Raw genomic sequence first — 13,206 nt, 5'->3', positions numbered from 1 at the left:
CCTTAGTTTGAACGACTGTCTTTTTCTCTCCCAAGATGAAAAAAAACTTCTATTTTTAAATTTTCTAGTGTATTTTATGACAGAGAATCATACAAAAGGGAAACACAGGTCTGTCCAATGGGCCAGCCAACCATGGGATCGACCATCAAGCCATGCCCAGCTCACCAGGAGTCCTGTGAGGAAGAACCAAATCTTCCTCCGTGCTTACTTACTCATCATTCTCTACCGGTGGATTCCCAATGACAGCTATGGCGATGAAGTTACAGGTCCACAGTGAAATGAAAACACCAGGGGTATGTCGTGAGGCATACTTTTTTTTTTTCATGTTAATAATTTTATTGAAAGATATATCCCCTAGTACCAAAACTTAATCCAAGTTTGTTAGGTTACCTTTGCCAACTCAAAATTAACACTGATACATTCAAAATATCTAAATATAGCAGCCATTTAGGAAAACTGAAAAGTTATCCATAAAACACAGTTTAAGACCTTACTAATAAGATACACTGTAGTTCTTCAGTTTATTTTTCAATGCATGTTTATCCAAAATACTATGTCAAAAAATAAATCTGAATTTACAGCCATCATGGACTTAGGCTGCACTGAGTAACCATTCACAACACTGTAACACTGTAGGTCCTCTTACATGGACTTATGCAGAAAATCCCTAACACTAGCTCAGCTATCTCATAAGTACAAAGTTACCTACTTACCTTTCTCAAGACTTTGTTTTGATACAGTAGGGACATTAAGGAAAATTTACCTTCGTTTTAAACAATTCTAAATTAGAGGCAATGGCAGTTTTATAAAAGCAGTCCTTATTCAAAAGATTCTGGAGTGTTAACTCTAGCTTGAACTTACTTTAGTGGGGTAAAGTAAGTTTTCAGAGTGATGATTTATTTTGGAGTTATTAGCACAACAGAATTTTCTCAATGGAACTAAATTAAGGCAGTATAGATTCTACAAAAAAATTATTATCATGGATACAAAGTCACCTGTTTTCTATAAAAATTATCAAAGATCACTTAATGAATATGCTAAACTTACCAAGTCTATATTTTTGCCTTCTATAAAATACCCTCATTGTAAATGTCAAATAAAAACATAGTCCATATCACTGGATTATCTGATACTTGCAGAAGATGGCCATAGTTGTGAAGTTACTGGTTCACAAGGAAATAAAACAAACATGGACAATACAGTGAGCTTTTCACAAAGCTAAATTTGCTTACATGAAAAGTCTATTCTTAATTCTGAGATTGTCCCACCCCCCCCCCTTTTTGGGTGAGAGTCATTAAAGGTCTTTTTTTTTTTAAGAAATAATGTTGATAACAGTATTTTCCCCTATAATTTTACTGATCTGTGAAATCTAAAAGTATAAGAACTACTGACGGTGAAAAGACAAGGACATTTAGAATCGGACCTAGGCTTAAGTCCCAGCTCTGTCACTTAATCTCTCTGATATGGTTATAGGTGGCAAATTACTTCATGTCCCTCAGACTCCATTTCCGGCCTCACAGGAAGTTGGAGAGAAGAACTGCCTCACAGAGAGATCTGAAATCCTGTCAAGTTCCAGCCCCACCCAGCACAAGTCTATCACCAGCACAGCTGGTATATGGAGAGGTTAGGTTCACAGCCTGTGGACTCTCACAGATAACTCAGAGTTTGCATCCAGGATTCTGTCACTTACTATCTAGGTGATCTTGGGCAAACTTCTTACCTCTCCAGCCCTTCTTCCTCCATGTGTTAAATATTAGCTCACTGGGCCATTATGAGGATTAAATGAAATAAATATATAAAGAACTTAACAAGGTACCTGACATATAGTAGGCACTAAACATACAGCACATATGGAATGTGTATTTGTAGAACCCAGATACCTATTAATATCTATAGACAGCTCCTTCCATCTCCTTTTCATTTCCCTCCTAGCTTCCTGCTTCCCTCCTCTTTTGACACCTCCCACCTTAGGCACAAACCCTGTCCCCAGCCATTCCCTTCGACCCACTCAGCAACATCCAGTTTAATAACATAGCTATTATTCTTCACAAGCCACCTCCACTCTATCTTGCAGAACCCCCATTCTGTTCTGAATAAACTACCCTATATTCTATAACTTCTTCTCTAGAACTTCTTCTACCTCCTCACCTTTCTCAAAATCTGACTGTTCTGTAAATACCACTTGCCTTCAGATTTCTCCTCAAAGAAAGCCACTCCCCAACTTCTAGGAAGGACCAACACCCTCCTAACCTCCACAACCCGCCATCAACATCAAACACGTTTCTTTCCCCTCAAATCTAATCGTACCACCTTCTCCCCATCCTCATCTGTTATCCACTCCAAGGAATGCTGGGTTAGTAAACCAGCTCTCTGGTGGGCAGGGGGTGAAGCCCTGATTTGTAGCATTTACCAATTTCTGTAAATCTCCCACCATGGCCAAGTTCAAGCTACCAACATGATGTCACCGAATGTGGAGCTGGGAAGAAATGCACAGAGTTGGCTCGCATGATTATGGTGATGTATAGAGAGGGGAGCTCACCACTCATTAGGATTCTTCCTCTGAATCTCCTTTTCTCACCTCCACTGGCACATGGGCTGGCATAGAATAGGTACTCAATGTGTGTTAAATGAATTAGTTGATTACCTTCCTTTTCCCCCCTATGCACCCCAGGACCCTATATTCTTCTCTATCATTTTTAGTGGCATTTATGTATTTATGTCTCTCTTCCCCATCAGACTGCAGACCATGAGATCCTTTAAGGATGCAGAAGATGGAGTTAGAGATTCTCTTCTCCCATCCTGTTGGTTTTGACATCTTCTTCTGATTCTCTTTTCCTCCATTATGTCCTCTTGCCCTAAAAGTGCCAGTTTTCTCAAGACTGGCTCCTCTGCCCTCTTCTGACTGGATACTCCATCGGTGATCCCCCCTGCTCTGACAGAATCAACTCTGACACTTACACAGGCTCTTCCAAGCAGGCAACAAGGAAGAAAACTGAAGGTATGCAAGGGAGCATAATCCTGTCAACTGTGGATTCGTTCTTTGTTTAGCGACAGTGTGCTATGCTGGAAAAGCCTAAGCTTTGAGGCCAAATAAACCCGGGTCCCAGTTTTAAACAAGTCACTTTTCAGAAAGTAGACTGGTGGTTACCAAGGGTGTTGGGGGATGGGGAATGACTGCAATGACGGGGAGAGGCGATGAATTAGATGGTGGTGATAGCTGCACAACGCTGTGGTCCTAGAACCCTCCCCCATGGAACTGTACACTTTAAAAGTAGGAATGTTACCAGTGCACAGGCACTAGACCCAGGACCCCCAGGGCCCTGCCACCAGAGACCACAGGACCCAGATGCACCCACCAGTGAGCAGGCAAGCCCTCAAATCCCTGACCTGCCCTCCAGTAAGCCTGCTCTAGCCTCAGGACCGGCCTACCCACTAGCTGGTGGACACCAGCCCCAGGGCAACAACAGCCCCTCAGCTGGAGGACCCAGCTCAGACTCCAGCAGGCCAGCAGCACCTGCCCTGGGACTGGTTGGGCCCTGGTCTCACCCACCAGCAGGCCAATACAAACTTTGGGATACCCTTGACCCCGCAGCCAGCTGTGTCAGGAGCCAGCCCCATCCACCAGCAGTCCAGCACCAGATCTGGAACCTCTGGGCCCCCTGGGCCCTGCAGCCAGACCCCAGGAATTGACTCTGCCCACCAGTGAGCCAGCACTAGCCCTGGGACCCCCGGAGCTCTGCAGCCAATCACCTTGTGACCCGGGCAGCCAACCGGCAGCCAGCAGCCTCTGCATACGGCAGGGCCTGGCAACCAACCAGACCAGGGGACAACCAAGCCTATCAGACTGCCCATGGTAGTCAGCCTACCACAGGAGAAGGACCTACGCAGTCCACATTAGGGGCACCCCTAGAGCATGTAGCTCTGGTGACAAAAGAGGAGTGCAATACTGGGACACATAGGACATCTCTTACAAAAGGCCACTTCTCCAAGATTAGGAAACATGACCAACCTACCAGATACACAGAGATAAAAACAGCAAGTTAGGCAAAATGAAGTGACAAAGGAACATGTTCCAAATGAAGGAACAAACTAAAACCCCAGAAGAAGAATTAAGTGAAGTGGAGACAGGCAGTCTACCTGATAAAGAGTTCAGGGTAATGACTGTAAAGACGATCATAGAACTCAGGAGAAGAACGGATGCAGAGAGCAAGAAGTTAGACGTTTTTAACAAAGACTTAGAAAATATAAAGAACAATCAAACAGGTGAAGAATACACTAACTGAAATGAAAAATACACTAGAAGGAATCAACGGGAGACTAAATGATACAGAGGAACAGATCACATGAGCTAGAAGACAGGGTAGTGGAAATCACTCATGCTGAACAAAAAAAAGAAAACAGAATGACAAGAAATGAGGATGGTTTAAGGGACCTCTGGGACAACATCAACTGTGCTAATATTCACATTATAGGGATTCCAGAAGGAGAAGAGAGAGAGAAAGGGGCAGAGAACATATTTGAAAACACAATAGCTGAAAACATCCCTAACATGTGAAAGAAAACAGACATCCAAGTCCAGGAAGCACAAAGGGTCCCATACAGGATGAACCCAAAGAGGAACACATCAAGGCACATTGTAATTAAATGGTAAAAATTAAGCATAAAGAGAAAATATTAAAAGCAGCAAGGGAAAAGCAATAAGTTACTTACAAGGGAACTCCCATGAGGTTATCAGCTGACTTTTCAGCAGACTCTGCAGGCCAGAAAGGAGTGGCATGATATATTTAAAGTGATAAAAAAGAAAAACCTACAACCGAGAATACTCTACCCAGCAAGGCTCTCATTCAGATTTGATGGAGAGATCAAAAGTTTTTCAAACAAGCAAAACCTAAAAGAGTTCAGCACCACCAAACCAGCTTTGCAAGAAATGTTAAAGGGACTTCTCTAAGCAAAAAAGAAAAGGTCATGACTAGAAACATGAAGATTAGAAAAGGAAAAAGCTCACCAGTAAAGGCAAATGTACAAAAAAGTTAGATCAATCACATACAAAGCTAGTAGGAAGGTTAAAAGAAAAAACTGGTAAAATCATCTATAGCCACAATAAGCAGTTAAGGGATACAAAACAATTAGATCTAAAATATGATGTCAAAAACCGTCATCATGATATGGAAGGACAGTACAAATGCAGGGTTGTTAAAATGCATTTGAAATTAAGAAACCAGCAACTAAAAACAATCATGTATATACACAGATGGCTATATTTAAATCTCACGGTAACCACAAACCAAAAATCTATAATTGATAACACGCAGAAAAAAGAGAAAGGAACCCAAAGGTAAGACTAAAGATTGTCACCAAATCACAAGAGAAGAGAACAAAGGACTAATAAAGGAACAAAAGAGAACTACAAAAACAGTCTCAAAACAATGAACAAAATGGTAATAAGAATATACATATCGGGACTTCCCTAGTGGCTCAGTGGTTAAGAATCCGCCTGCCAATGCAGGGGACACGGGTTTGAGCCCTGGTCCGGGAAGATCCCACATGACATGGAGCAACTAAGCCTGTGCGCCACAACTACTGAGCCTGCATGCCACAACTACTGAAGCCCGTGCACCTAGAGGCCGTGCTCCACAACAAGAGAAGCCACTGCAATGAGAAGCCCGCGAACCGCAATGAAGAGTAGCCCTCACTTGACACAACTAGAGAAAGCCCATGCACAGCAATGAAGGCCCAACACAGCCAAAAATAAATAAATCAATAAATTTATATTTAAAAAAAGAATATACATATCAATAATTACTTTCAGTGTAAATGGACTAAATGCTCCATTCAAAGACACAGAGTAGCTGAATGGATACAAAAACAAGACCCATATATAAGCTGCCTACAAGAGATTCATTTCAGATCTAAAGACACACACTGATTTGAGGGGATGGAAAAAGATATCCTATACTAATGGAAATCAAAAGAAAGCCGGGGTAGCAATACTTATATTAGACAAAATAGACTTTAAGACAAAGATGGTTACAAGAGACAAAGGACACTACATAATGATCAAAGGATCAATCCAAGAAGAAGGTATAATAATTTTAAATATATATGCACCCAACATAGGAGCACCTAAATACATAAAGCAAATATTAACAGACGTAAATGGAGAAATTGACAGTAACACAGTAATAGTAGGGGAGTTTAACACCCCACTTACATCAATGTACAGATCATCAAGACAAAAAATCAATAAGGAAACACTGGCCTTAAATTACACGTTAGACCAGAGAACCTAATAGATACATAAAAAACATTCTATCCCAAACAGTAGAATACACTGTTCCAAGTGCACATGGAACATTCTTCAGGACAGGTCACAAAACAAGCTAGGCCATAAAACAAGCCTCAGAAAATTTAAGAAAACTGAAATCATATCAAGCATCTTTTCCAGCCACAATGCTGTGAGACTAGAAATCAACTACAAGAAATAAACTGCAAAAAACACAAACATGTGGAGCCTAAACAATACACTACTAAACAACGAATGGATCACTGAAGAAATCAAAAAGGAAACAAAAAATACCTGGAGACAAAAGGAAAAAAACCCACAATGACTCAAACTTCATGGGATGCAGCAAAAGCAGTTCTAAGAGGGAAGTTTATAATGCTATAAGCTTACCTAAGGAAACAAGAAAAATCTCAAATAACCAATGTAAACTCACACCTAAAGGAGCTAGTGAAAGAACAAAACACTAAGTTAGTAAAAGGAAAGAAATCATAAGGAACAGAGCAGAAGTAAATGAAATAGACTAAAAAAAAATAGAAAAGATCAATGAAAATAAGAGCTGGTTCTTCGAAAAGATAAACAAAATTGATAAACTTTAAGCCAGACTCATCAAATAAAAAAGAGAGAGGGCCCAAAACTAATAAAATCAGAAATGAAAAAGGAAAAGTTACAACTGATGCCACAGAAATACAAAGGACCATAAGAGATTACTATGAACAACTATATTCCAATAAAATGGACAACCCAGAAGGAATGGACAAATTCCTAGGAATGTACAATCTCCCAAGACTGAACCAGGAAGAAATAGAAAATATGAATAGACCAATTAACAGTAATGAAATTTAATCAGTAATTTAAAAACTCCCAACAAACAAAAGTCCTGGACCAGGTGGCTTCACAGGTGAATTCTACCAAACACGTAGAGAACAGTTAACACCCATCCATCTCAAACTATTCCAAAAAAAACTGCAGAGGATGTAATGCTTCCAAACTTATTATAAGAGGCCAGCAACATCGTGATACAAAAAACAAGATACCACACCAAAAGAAAATTACAGGCCAATATCACCAATGAACATAGATGCAAAGATCCTCAATAAAATATTAGCAAACCAAATCCAACAATACAATAAAAAGATCATGCAGCCTGATCAAGTGGCATTTATCACAGGGACGCAAGGATGGTTCAATATCCACAAATCAATGGCTCATCACAATAGCCAATTGAAGAATAAAGCCTTACGATCACCTCAATAAATGCAGAAAAAGCTTTGACAAAATTCAACGTCTATTTATGACAATACTCTCCACAAAGTAAGTACAGAGGGAACACACATCAGCATAATAAAGGTCACATATGATAACTCCAGAGCTAACACATACTCAATGATGAAAAGCTGATAGCATTTCCTCTAAGATTAGGGACCAGACAAGGAATTCCACTCTTGCCCCTTTAATCACATGCTGTTGGAAGCTGTAGCCACAACAATCAGACAAGAAAAAGAAATAAAAGGAATCAAATTGAAAAGGAAGAAGCAAAACTGTCAGAGTTTGCAGATGACATGATACTATGTCATAGAAAATCCTAAAGACACTATTAAAAAACTACTAGAGCTCATCAATGAATTCAGTAAAGTTGCAGAACACAAAGTTGATATACAGAAATCTGTTGCATTCTACATGCTAACAATGAACTATCAGGAGGAGAAACTAAGGAAACAGCCCATTCACAAACGCATCAAAATGAATACCTAGTAATAAATCTAACTAAAGAGGTAAAAGACCTATAAGACACTGAAGAAAGAAATCGAAGATGACACAAACAGATGGAAAGATATACCTTGTTAATGGACTGGAAGAATTAATATCATTAAAATGACCATTACTACCCAAAGCACTCTACAGATTCATGCAATCCCTATCAAAATACCAATGTCATTTTTCACAGAACTAGAACAAATAATTTTTAAAATTTGTAGGGAAACACAAAAGACCCCCAAATAGCCAAAACAATCTTGAGAAAGAAGAAGAGAGCTGGAGATATCACATTCTCTGACTTCAGACCATACTACAAAAGCTAGCATAATCAAAACACTATGGTACTGGCACAAAAACATAGATAATGGAACATAAGAGAGAGCCCAGAAATAAAACCACACACTTATGGTCAATTAATCTATGACAAGGAGGCAAGAATATGCAATAGAGAAAAAACAGTCTCTTCTTAAGTGGTGCAGAGAAAATGGAACAGCTATGTGTAAAAGAGTGAAATTAGAATATTTTATCAAACCATACACAAAAATAAACTCAAAATGGATTAAAGGGCTTCCCTGGTGGCGCAGTGGTTGAGAGTCTGCCTGCCGAAGCAGGGACACGGGCTCGTGCCCCAGTCCGGGAAGATCCCACATGCCGCGGAGCAGCTGGGACCATGAGCCATGGCCATTGAGCCTGCGCGTCTGGAGCCTGTGCTCTGCAATGGGAGAGGCCACACAGTGAGAGGCCCACATACCGCAAAAAAATAAATAAATAAAAATTTTAAAATGGATTTAAAGAGCTAAATGTAAGACTGGAAACCACAAAACTCCTCAAAGAAAACATTGTCAGAACACTCTTTGACATGAATCACAGTAATATTTTTTTTGATCCGTTTCCTAAAGGCAAAGGAAACAAAAGCAAAAACAAAACAAAACAAAAACAAATGGGAACTAATCAAATTTAAAAGATTTTGCACAGCAAAGGAAACCATCCAAAAAAAAAAAAAAGACAACCTACGGAATAGGAGAAAATATTTGCAAATGATATGACTAATAAGAGGCTAATGTCCAAAATATATAAACAGCTCATACAATTCAACATCAAAAAAACAACCTGACTTAAAAAAATGGGCAGAGGGACTTCCCTGGAAGTTCAGTAGTTAAGACTCTGTGCTTTGGGACTTCCCTGGTGGTGCAGTGGTTAAGAATCCACCTGCCAATTCAGGGGACACGGGTTAGAGCCCTGGTCCAGGAAGATCCCACAAGCTGCAGAGCAACTAAGCCCATGCAACACAACTACTGAGCCTGAGCTCTAGAGCCCGCGAGCCACAACTACTGAGGCCACGTGCCACAACTACTGAAGCTCGTATGCCTAGAACCTGTGCTCCGCAACAAGAGAAGCCACTGTAATGAGAAGCCCGCGCACCACAACGAAGAGTAGCCCCCCACTCGCCACAACTAGAGAAAGCCCGCGTGCAGCAACGAAGACCCAACACAGCCAAAAATAAATTAATTAATTAATTTTTAAAAAAATCAAATCTGACTCCTATCTCATGACTGTAACCACCATGAGATGCTGCTTGCCACTTATCCATTATATCATAACTGTTTACCTGTTAAATCTCCCCCACTATACAGTAAGCTCCTCAACATGACTGACTGGTCTCCAAATCCCTATTAATAAATGGTTATCAAATTAATAATGTGAATGTGTAGGTCAGGTTGTTCCACCCTTTCTCTACTTCAGACTTGCATTTTTATATTCTGAAATTAACTGCTCAGTGTGTATAAATAGAACCCTAAAAAAAAAACCTAACTGAACTGTACACCTAAAAATAGTTAAAATGGTAAATTTTATGTTTTGTATATTTGACTACACTGAAAAAGAGCAAAGAAAAAAACGTAACACCTAAAAACCAAGCAAATGATAGTGCAAAGGTTCCTAGAGGAAAGCAAGTCCAAAGCCACTTGATTAAAAGGCAGTGATATAATAGGAAAAGAAAGAGGCAAGGAGGAAGGGAGATCCATTTGGACCACTTAATACTAAGGGACTAGTCCTTCCCATGCCAACTAATAAGGACAGTTCCCTATTTTGGCATCTTATCTCACTCTAGCCTCACAACAGCCCTATGAATTGTGCTTTCTGTTCCTACCTTACAGGTAAGAACTAGGGCTCAAAGAGGTTGACTGAATTGCCTGAAGCTATACAGAAAGAGTATCAGATCCGGAATCTGAAACTTAAGTTCTACCAGACTTCAAAGCCAGGGCTTTTCACCAAGTGTGACATCAAAACGAGTGTGAAAGACAATTCATTTTACCTCTCCAGAATCTCAGATAAAAGGAATCTCATCTTATCTAACTTCCAACTTACAGGTGAGGTGGTGGAGGCCTGGGGAGGGAGTCATCATTTAAAGTTATACACGGGTGATGAGCGCTACTGTTTGTAGCTCCAAGATATCTGTGCTGTGGATTAGAGGAAATGATCTTGATATTCTTTGATATTCTTAATATTCTTCCCAGCTTTCCAATTCTAAAATGGAGAAAACCCCTCTGACCTTACACCTGGGTGGGGCCCGGGACTGTCTGAAAGTTAAAGGCCATCTGTTGCTGGGCTTGGCAAGTGAAGACAGGCTCTGTCATTCCTCACCTTTCCCCCACATACTGGCTCAGCTCATAGTCAAGAAGAGGTCAAGGTTTTATCTCACAGGCACAGAGACTTTCTCTTCCCCATCCTCCTGCCAAATTTAAACAGTGGGATTGGGGCTAGATAACCTCATTTTAACTTGTTTTAGATGTTTGCACACTGTAATTTGACAAGAATCCCTCAGCTGATACTCCTGAGGGGATGGGGGTGGGCAGTCATGACAATGGGTTAAGGGGTTCCCAGCTGTAGAGAAAAATAGCAACCTAGTAGTTGGGGTTGATGCCTGTGACAATCTTTGTTCTGTTCATGGGGTAGGGTCTCCAGCCCCTGGACTGGGAGGGAGACCCCTAATGGCAGCTTGGGGGAGAAAGGAAGTAAAAAGGCTCTTTGAAACAAATTTGGAACTTGGCACCAGGAACTAACTGGTGAGTAGGTAGAGAAGTTAAAGTTTGGTTTTAGGGGGTGAAGGAATTTAGGGACATTTCTAATATTGGAGGAGACCTGGCAGCTTAGAGTAAGGCTGGGAGTTCAAAGACTGGGCAAACTGGAAGCTGAATTAAAGAAAATACTGGATGAGGGAAGGAGAAGGAAGATGTATGGGAGCTGTGTTTCACAGGGGAAGTAGATTCTGGGAGAAGTGTTTTAGAAGGGGGCGGGGGCGTAGCTATGGTGAGGAGGCACAGAATTTGGGTGGGCTCTGTATCTAATGTGAATAAGAAGATTTGGGGAGGGGTACTGAGGGTGCCGCCTAGAATTCTGTGAGGGTGGGCTGAAGTTGCAGGGAGTAATGTGGGTTAGGGAGGAGGGTGGGAGGAGTGTTGAGGAAGGTTTGGTAGGGGTGAAAGGTTTCCAGGTGAAAATTGGACTTAGAATGCTGAGGACTTGGAGGGTAAGATGAATACTTGAATCTGCTTGGGGGAGGATAGCGTGCTAAAATACAAGAGGACTGGAGGCATGGGGAGTGGGGCTGAGGGTTATAAGTAACAGGCGTGAAAGAGGTGGCGTGCTGGGAGAAATTGAGGGAGAGTACCTATTATGTATCAGGAATTGACCGATCCGTATTCTGTGCAGGAATGCGGGGAGACAACCTAGTTGGAGGGCTAAGGGTAGTGTTAGCGATATGCAGGTTGGACGTTTTTCAGGGAGAAATGTGAGGGACAATTAGATATTTGATTGGAAGTCGGTTTTTTGTAGGAGTTCGAGAAGAGCTCGGGAGAGAAAATCTGAGACAACAATGGCTGGGGGGAGCGAGGGATTCTGGAAGAGAATTCGGGCATTCTGAAGTTCCAGTACCATGAGATCCTGAAAGTCACAGGATTTTCAGATTGGAGGATGCGGCAGCGTCCCAGGTAAAACTTTAGAGGTGGAAGAGGGTTCAGCAGAATAGGCGTGAGTGATTGGAGAGAGGCTGGGGCCGAACCCCAGCTCGCGTGGACGGCGGGGACCGGGAGGCCGGGCTCACCTGGGCAGACTGTCCTGGTAGTGCATAGTGGGCACGATGCTCAGCTGCAGGTACTGGCCCGGGTCGAAGCCTGTGCTTAGGAGCCGACTGAGGGCTCCCGGGCCAAAGGCAAGGCCCCGGGGCCAGGCGCGCAGCAGCAGGCCGGCCACCATCGTCCCGGAAGGCGGCAGCAGCGAGAACGCGGAGAATGCGGAGCTCTGGTTACAGAGACTAGGACGCCGCCCTCAGTGCCCCAGGACGCTGCGTCAGGGATTCGCGTTCAGTTTGTGCCGGTACGCGGAACAACTTCCGGCCTTCTGGCCCCGCCCACGGAGGGCCCCGCCCGCAAATAGGCCCGCCCACAGGCCCACCGAGGCTCAGAGGGTCCTGCCCACTGCGGGACTGGGGCGGCCGTCGCCTCCCGGCTCTGTTGGTCTCTCTTCTGCTCTCTAGGCGGCAGGAAACCGAGCTCCGAAGCCACACCCTTCTCCTGTTTTGGAACAAGATAGAAACTGAACTGGAGAAAAAGAGAAGCCGAAAAAACTTTTGGAATCTGATAAATTTGGTCCAGACTCTGTCCCTGGGAGATCGTGGGAAAAAATTTAAACCTCTCTTTCCTCATCTGAGAAGTAGAGGTATGATCATTCAACCCAGCCCCCACGTTCCTAGATGTGAAATGAAACAACTTGGTGTGTACTGTTCCTGGCGCTCTAAGCAGTAAATGGTGGCTGCTGTCGTTAACTAGTCACCCGTCAAGTTTGCCCAGCAGAAGGTTTTTGACATACCGTGATTAGCCCTGTCGAGCTGCCCTTCGAGCTCAATTGAGCCGGTATTAGAGAAAATGTGTGCAGGAGTTCCCTGGCGGTCCAGTGGTTAGGACCTCCGCGCTTTCACTGTCGTGGGCCAGGTTCAATCGCTGGTGGGGGAACTAAAATCCCGCAAGCTATGCAGCACGGCAAATAATAATAATAATAGAGAAAATGTGTGTAGAAGCCAGAAACCATTGGCGTCTCCCATCCAGCCACCACTTCTGTGCAGAAAACCCTTTTTAGAGCAGGATCCCTTCTGCTAGAACATCCTTTCTCAG

The 13,206-nt window shown here is 42.5% G+C and overlaps 1 protein-coding gene across 1 annotated transcript in view; it reads right to left on the bottom strand.

Moving 5' to 3' along the window:
• Positions 1 to 12,389, bottom strand: part of CPT2 (carnitine palmitoyltransferase 2) — a 35,203-nt gene extending 22,814 nt beyond the window's left edge. Inside the window, exon 1 of the mRNA XM_032642082.1 lies at positions 12,141 to 12,389. Within this exon, the coding sequence (XP_032497973.1) occupies positions 12,141 to 12,292 (152 nt within the window). The 5' untranslated portion in view covers positions 12,293 to 12,389. The remainder of the gene's footprint in view (positions 1 to 12,140) is intronic.
• Positions 12,390 to 13,206: the final 817 nt, after the last annotated feature.

The sequence above is a fragment of the Phocoena sinus genome, chromosome 1 (genome assembly GCF_008692025.1).
Source record: "Phocoena sinus isolate mPhoSin1 chromosome 1, mPhoSin1.pri, whole genome shotgun sequence".
In the NCBI taxonomy this organism is placed as follows: Eukaryota; Metazoa; Chordata; class Mammalia; order Artiodactyla; family Phocoenidae; genus Phocoena; species Phocoena sinus.
This window is presented reverse-complemented; position numbering and strand designations above follow the sequence as displayed.